The 8,130-nt window shown below is 42.4% G+C and overlaps 1 protein-coding gene across 2 annotated transcripts in view; it reads right to left on the minus strand.

Moving 5' to 3' along the window:
- Dcp1a (decapping mRNA 1A) overlaps window positions 1-8,130 on the minus strand; it is a 48,974-nt gene that overhangs the window by 18,392 nt on the left and 22,452 nt on the right. For both annotated transcript variants that reach the window (XM_005348762.2, XM_005348763.3), the window contains exons 4-5: window positions 6,541-6,607; window positions 758-896 (exon numbers count right to left, since the gene is read on the minus strand). In XM_005348762.2, the coding sequence (XP_005348819.1) occupies window positions 758-896; window positions 6,541-6,607 (206 nt within the window). The remainder of the gene's footprint in view (window positions 1-757; window positions 897-6,540; window positions 6,608-8,130) is intronic.

Consider the following 8,130-nt stretch of genomic DNA (forward strand, 5'->3'; position numbering starts at 1 on the left):
AAAAGTAAAACCTAAGCCAAAAGAAAAACAAAACAAAAAAGTAAAACTAATTAGACAGTCAGATTGATGGCACACACCTTTAAACCTAGCACTGGAAGGCAAAGGTAGGTGGATCTCTGGGAGTTCAAGGACAGTCCGCACCAGTCACAACCCAGTGAGACCCAGTCCCGAAAAAAACCAAAACAAAAAACAACTAGGAGACAAAATATTCCCAAATCACCTCCCCCAACCCCCCCAAAAAAAGAAAAAAAAAGTCACGCCTCCAAACAAATGAGATAGATAACACCGAATTTCAGAAAAGTGTCACATTTGAGCAAAATTCCAAATGATGGGCTCAATTACAGAACACAAATGTGCCATTTACTATTAAGGGGCACAAATTACCAGACTGTTTTCAAAAATCCACATAAATCCCCAAGGTCATCTAGCACTGAACAGGACTGCAGGGGTGAGGAGGCGCTGTGACGCTTTCCCTGAGATACCCGCTGAGCACCAGCCTCCACCCTCCATGACCATCTTCTCCCACAGTAATGCTATGATGACCACAGGAACAGAGAACTAATTGTATGATTCCTCCCTAACCACGCACTCTGAGAGAAGCGGACTGTCCTCAGTCTGTTAGGCTTGATCTTGTAGACCCTGTTCTTTTCTAAACTGAGGACTGCTGCGGGCTCTGGAGTGACTCTGCCCATCTCCGAGACTCCAGCAGGATGCTCTCTCCTTTGGTATTCCCTGGTTAGCACCCAGAGAGCCTTACCCTCTCATACTCATCCTTGGCTCTGCTAAGCATCTCCAGGATGTCGATGGGCCTCTGGTCACTGCAGCCATTGGCTTGGCTGGGACTCTGTTTATCTCGAGCAGCCTGCTGGGATCGCCGTGTCTCCTCTTCTACCACACTATAGGAGGAGAAACAGGTTTCAGAAAGACCACTTCACACAACTGGACTCTGGGACTCTCTTGTCGACTTTCTAAGTAAGAGTGTCACAAGACACTGTCCTTGCAATAGATAAAGAACCTTGGTTACCTCATTCCAGAAAATACATGACTTAACCATGTCACCATCTTAGTCACAACACTGAACAGCCCCTTACCTTAAGTAGATAAAAATAGAACCCCTTTCTGGAGGTGGTAAAAATGGGTCCATTAAGAAATCCGTTCAAGCATCTCCTTTTCTCCCACAAGTAACTCAAAGTCAGTAGGAGTAAGTGATGAATGGACATTACTAAGACATGGAAAGCCGAGCAGGATACTGTGAACTAGCCTTGAAAATGGCTGTTGGTGAATTCTCTACAAGTAGACAAAAGGCTCTGTGCTGAATGGGTGACCAAACTCAGGGTAGTTATGGGTATGTATTATATTTTATTGGCACTATTTAATTCTTCATTTATGTTCCGAAGGCAAAAGTCTCAAGTTAAGAATGCCACGGACAGGGTTGGGATCTTCAACTCTTTTTACAGGCTTACATTTTAAATAACACCCTTGCTCCTCCTTGCATCCTCCTTCAAAGAAAAGGTTTGAAGTCACTGAGCAATTTCAGTAAAATTGTTAGGAACTAAAGGCTGGATGGGGACCACATGGGTACTTTATTTCCTGTATAAATTTTAATAATGCAACTAATTTAAAAATACATTCAGATTTCACATACTACAATGACTAGGCCTTCCTGCTATGAGATTTTATAGGTGCAAGTCCCATGTGGCAGTGTTAACTGAGATCTCACAGGCAATGAGTCAAACAACTCAGTAGCAAAAGGCTCATTTTGAAAGGACACGAGAAACAGAAGTAACACGAACAACAGAAATGAGGCTACGTTACTCAGTGTCAGTTAGGACAGCCTGCCCAAGACTCCCATGTGAGACACAGCAATGACAGTCATCATTTCACACTAGGTTAAACAATACTGCGTCTTAAAAAGATGGCAGAGCTAAGCAAGACTAGAGACATAGCTCAGTTGCTATGCAAATCATGCTTTGCAAGCCAGTTGGAGCTCCAGAACTTACATAAAAAAGATGGGAGCTGCCAGGTGGTGGTGGTGCACAACCTTTAATCCCAGCACTCCGGGGGCAGAGGTAGGGGAACCTCTGTGAGGCCAGCCTACTCTACAGCGCGAGTTCCAAAGCTACACAGAGAAACCATGTCTTGAAAAAACCAATAATAAATAAATAAAACCCAAAACCAACCAACCAAACAAAAAGCTGGGAGCTGGTTCAGTTGGTAAAGTATTTGCTGTGAAGACATTAGCTTTGGGATCTTCAGTACCCATTTAGAAACCAGGTGCAGCAGTGTGCACTTGGAATTGGAATCTAATTGGGGGGAAAGTGGAGACAAGACAGACCAGACCCTGGAATTCACTGGCCAATCAATCTACCTGAGTCAGTGAGGGACAGGTTCAGTGAGAAACTGTCTCAAAAGATAAGGTGGAGGATAGAGATAACATCTGCTTGACATTAACTCCTGGCTTCTACCTACATGTGCACACACATACATGTACACTCACATTCAGACACAAATACACAAAACAACGTGATGGTGCATGCTTGTAACCTCACAGCAGGGAATCAGAGGCAGTTGGTTTCTCTGGGACTCACTGGCTAGCTAACCTAGCTTGCATGGTGGGTTCCAGGCCAGTGAGACCTCAAACTCAGAGATCCACCTGCCTCTGCTTTTCGAGGTTTCATTCTCAGCCTGTGCTTAGTCTGCCTGTCTTGTGCGGATAGATAAGATGTAAGCTCTCAGGTGAGCATAATGGTGTACATGTTTACTCCTAGCACTCACCTGGGAGGCAGAGAAAGGTGGATCTCTGAGTTCAAGGCCAGCCTGTGTTACATAGTAAGTTCCAGGACAGCCAGGACAGATAGAGAGACTATCTTAGGGTTCCTATTGCTGTGATAAAATACCATGACCAAAGCAAACTGGGGAGAAGACGGTTTACTGTGTTTATTCTTCCACATCACTGTTCATCACTGAAGGAAGTCAGGACAGGAACCTGGAGACAGAGCTGATGCAGAGCCCATGGAGGACTGTTGCTTACTGGCTCACCCCAATGGTTGCTCAGCCTTGCATCTTTGTTTTGTTTTGTTTTTGAAATACAGTTTCTCTGTAGCTTTGAAGACTGTTCCAGTGCTAGTTCTTGTAGACCAGGCTGACCTTGAATTCACGCCTTTAATCCCAGCACTTGGGAGGCAGAGACAGACAGATCTTTGTGCATTCAAGACCAGCAAATTCCAGGGCAGCCAGGACCATATAAAGAAACCCTATTTTGAAAACCAAAACCAACCAAACAAAAAAATCCAACCCAAACCACGCCCCCCCTCCAAAAAAACCAAAGAGAACAAACCAAACCAGGACCACCAGCCCAGGGAGAATCCTATCCACAATGGGCCTGGCCATCCCCCATCAATCCCTAATTAAGAAAATGGCCTACAGCTTGAACTTACTAGGTGTTTTCTCACCTCTCTGATGATTCTAGCTTGTTATCAAGTTGACATAAAAGTAGCAAGCACAGAGACCCTGTGTCAAAAACAAAACAACAAAACCCAAACCCCAAAGACCCCAAACAAAACCTAAACAAAAACAAAAGGCACTCTAGTGCCATGCCTGTCTGCTCCCATGCTCCTCGCCATGATGTCACAGATCTAGCCTTAGAAGCCCTAAGCCCCAGTAAATGTGTTTCTACTGTAAGCTGCCTTCACTATGAGGTCTTTCTTCAACAATGAAAAGTAAGCGAGGGGGCTGGAGAAATGGCTCAGTGGTTAAGAGAACTGACTGCTCTTCCAGAGGACCCGGGTTCAATTCCCAGCACCCACATGGCAGCTCACAACTGTCTGAAGATCAGTTCCAGGGGATCTGACACTTCACACCAATGCACATAAAATAAAGTTAAATAAACCATAAAAATATTAAAAAAAAAAAAAGAAAAGTAAGTGAGGCACCCTTGCCCCTCTCCCTTCTCAAACTCCAAAAGCATGCACCTAAGATAGTAAGATCAAGACTAAAACACACTTTCACAATCTCTCCAAAGTCTATACAGTCATTTCTGAGCAAAGAGTTAAAGAGTTCTTTCTTTGTTTGTTTTGGTTTTTTGAGGGGGGAGGTTTCAAGACAGGGTTTCTGTGTAACAGTCCTGGCTGTCCTGGAACAGAACTGATCTGCCTGTCTCTGTCTCCTGAGTGCAGGAATTAAAGGCATGTGCCATCATGTCTTGCTTCAACATTCTAAGTTTTAAGGTTAAGTTTAGAATTTTGTCTTTGACCAAAGACAGCATCTGAATTTTAGATCTAGTATAGGTTTAGGTAGTCACTCAATTTCCCATATGGCCTCTCAGCTTTAAGTTAAAAGATTTTTATTATATTGTGGCTATCAGAGAAGTTCCAAGAACTGTACCTAACAGACTGTGAACTGACAGACTTGCTTTGTTTATTTTGGTGCCAGAAACTAAACCCAGGGCCTGCCTACACATTTGCCAATGACCTTCATCTTTAGCCCAAATTCACTTGTTTAAATGTTCAAGATGCCAAAGTTTTAGTAGCATTAGTCAGTGGGGTGATAGTCCGAAGTACACAGAGAACAGAAGTACATGCAGGCAGACAGACAACTATGAAAGACGTTTTTGCCCCCCCCCCCTTCTCCTTTTTCTTCAATCTTTGGTGACCAGGGTCATTTCTCCAGTTAGTGGCACCAGTTGTGAGGCATTCTCTTCAGATATAAATAGGCCAAGCCCTCAAAAAGTCACTATCAACTGGGCACCCTTTAGTCGCTGTTTTGGGACACAAAGTTTCCCTCCTCCCATAGCTGAGATGTGCTGTCATCTAGGCTGACTGTAAACTCACAACCCTTCCCTCGGCACTGGGAAGCTGCACAGACAGCTGTAAGTACTCCAGTAACTCCCTTCAATTCCCTTTGCTAGTTCCCTATCTATTTCCAGGATCAATGCTGTCTTTTCAGATGGGCCTTTTGTCTTCAGCTCCAAAACCCACTAAGGTTAGTGTCTGGAGTGCCTCCGAGGCCCTCAGAAGAAACTTCTGTAGTTGTTAGAGCTCAGACAGACTCTCTCATTTGGGACTAAATACTCTAAATTGACAGGAGAAAATATAAATGTATTAATATATTCCAAAGTTTAAATACACCTGCCACCTTTACAAAATAGCAAGCTACCAAATAAATGCCTGGGTTGAGATCATGAGGCAGGGCCCCAGGATCTCAGAGCTAGCATGTCCTCTGCCCATGCTAGCCCATGCTCCTGACCTATATCATACCTACAAGCAGGAGCAGAATAAATCTTTGCCTCTATAAACTATGAATGCCATTATTGAAAAGTAGTATAACTTTACAGAAAAAGTATTTTAAAAGGAAGTGTTTCTAGAAAGCCAACACTCCCTCTAGTAAGACTGTCAGTTCATAGGCAGCAAAGCCCTCCAAGGTGCAACCAGCAGTAAGCACAACAGGTCTGTCCTGCAAGCTCACAGCGGAGCAGACGACAGAACAGTAGTGGATAAGCATTCAACCAGGCCACACCAGTAGTCGTGGGTTATAACTTGAACTTTGTATGTGCACCTTCTAATGACATGTAAACATGCCTAGAATTGAGGCTACTAGGCTATTATACTTTCAGGATGATTAATTAACATAGTTAAAAAATCAAGACTATTTCCCTCCAAATACACAGTCACAAATCTTGAAGAGAGTTAACAGAATTTGGATTTGGCAGAACTAAGAGTTCACTGCCGATTCAAGCAAAAACTAAAGAGGGCATATACCAACATATGCCAGAACACACCACTCACTGCACGCTTTCCTCTAGTTCTGAATCATCCCATACCCCATCTAGCACTATAGTGTCCTGGGTTCCCAGAATTCAGATGGGCAGTCTTGCACTATGCTCACTCAAGAAGTGGCTTCTACAGGCTAGCACAAGGACAAGAAGCCATCCTTTGGATCATTAATTCAACGGAAATTATTTTCCAGATTTCAAGACTATGAGTTTTAAATATCTTTTGGAAAACAAACTGTAGATCAGGACTTGTTAAACCCAGCCTGTGCTCAAACCAAGTTTATCCACAGAATACGTAATCTGTATCAAGTTACCGAACACAGTCTAGACTGGCATAGTCATTGTATATGGTGGTTAGGCTATCTCCTGATGTACCTGATGTTCTCTGCCAGGCAATCTGGCAGCAGTAAGCACAGGTCAGTATCTGCTCAACTGAACCGTCTGTAGGACTGGATACAATGGATAAATGCTACAAAGGAAACTTTTAAACCCTGAAAAAATGGTATTGACATCAAATCATTAAGCAATTACATTTGTAGATAACAATCACATACATAAATCTAATGCGTACACAGCACAGATGAAAAGGGAACAGACATTTGTAAATATACAGGGATCAGTAGTATTATATGTAATTTTTAGAAAAAAAAATCTGCCTTTGTCACACTTTTGGCAGTAAAAGGAAATTAACTAGTATGTTAGTACTTAAGAGAAGTTGGGATCAGAGTAATGTTTTATCTTTCATTAATCTATGGAATATATATACTTACTCAGCCATGAGTTTTGCTATGCGGTGACAGTCATTCTTGTCATAAAACCAGATACTGTATATTGACACTTGTAAAACAAAGAGAAAAAAAGAGATTAAGCATAAAGTTTTCAAGTTTGAGTACACGAACAACATAATATAGATTTACCATCAGATCCTCAAATTATTAGTAATCCCTCTAAAGGAAAAAAGGATAAAATGAAGCACAAAACCTCTTCCCCAGAAGTCCATCAAAACCAGGACAGGTAAAACAGTCAAGATGTTAAAAACAAAAACCAAGTGAGGTACGGCAGCTATAATCCCAGCTACTCTGGAGGTTGAGGCAGGAGGAGTGCTTGTCCAATTTTAAAGCTGCCTCAAAATAAAATTAAAAATCAATCAGAGATAGCTCAGTGATGCTTAGGTCATCCTAGTAAAACACACACACACAGCCACTAAATATCAGTGTTTGGTAATGCTTAGATCACTCACAGTAAAACACACTCTCTCTCTGTTTTTCTCTTTCTCTCTCTGCCACTAAATATCAGTGTTTGGTTAGAACCTCCAGCTCACTCTTGCTTGATCTGGAAAGCCTCATCTTTTCCTCCCCCCGCCCCTCTCCAAACCTTGCCCTCTCAGAATCTCCAACAAAGAAAGGCACCAAAAAAGCCCAGTTCCACATTCTTGGCAACTATTGCCACTTCCTCTTATGCTGCCACCAGCAGCTCCCCCCCCCCAAGTGTTCCGCTTTTGATCATATTTGGGCACAGACTCGGCCTGTGGTGAACATGTCATTACCCCTCCCCTACAACCTATATAATCTCCCTGCTTTAGTTTGGGTGTATGGCTTCTCCAGCACTCATCTCTGAGACTGGAGAACCCACCTGAGAGTTACTTTGCTCAAATAGACCTGCTGTTATACTTTTTCAATTTGGCTTAATCTGGCTTCCTCTCATGCTGGATGGCGCTCCCTTGGGCACTGAGCATACTTTTTAAATGTATTAACGGACTTGATATGTTAGTATTTAGTAGAGGATTTTTGAGTCTATGTTCATAAAAATACACAAGCTAGTAGGTTTTCATCTTTCTTTTGGTATTATTGTAATAGCGGTCTTACAGGAACATTTGAGAAGTATTCCTTTTTTTCCTACTCTTGGGAAGAGACTAACATTAGTATCGATGCTTTTGAATTTCTGGTAAAAACAATCTGGGCCTGGATTTCTTTTTTAAGAACTTGTAAATTACAAATAAAATTTCTCTATTGTGGTTCAGTAATATTCAAGCTATCTATTTTGTCTTGGTTGAGTACCATAGTTTGAGCTTTTCAGGAGTTATTCTATTTCTTCTAAGTCAGCAAGTGTTTATGAATGCAAATCTCAAGTTTCTAGACAGTTGCAGGATTTGCAATATCTTATCCCCCACCCTCACCTGAGACAACTCTGATTGTGTTCTTTGATGTTGGGCCTCATTTTGTAGCCTATGCTTCCTGGAATTCATGATCCATCCATCTCAGGATCCCCGTACCCTAAGAACTATAAGCCTGTGGCATCATGTGCAGCTCTCACTGTGTCAGTTCTCCTGTTGGCTTTGCTAACATCTGTCTGTATTTCAC

The sequence above is a fragment of the Microtus ochrogaster genome, chromosome 6 (assembly GCF_000317375.1).
Source record: "Microtus ochrogaster isolate Prairie Vole_2 chromosome 6, MicOch1.0, whole genome shotgun sequence".
Classification (NCBI taxonomy): Eukaryota; Metazoa; Chordata; class Mammalia; order Rodentia; family Cricetidae; genus Microtus; species Microtus ochrogaster.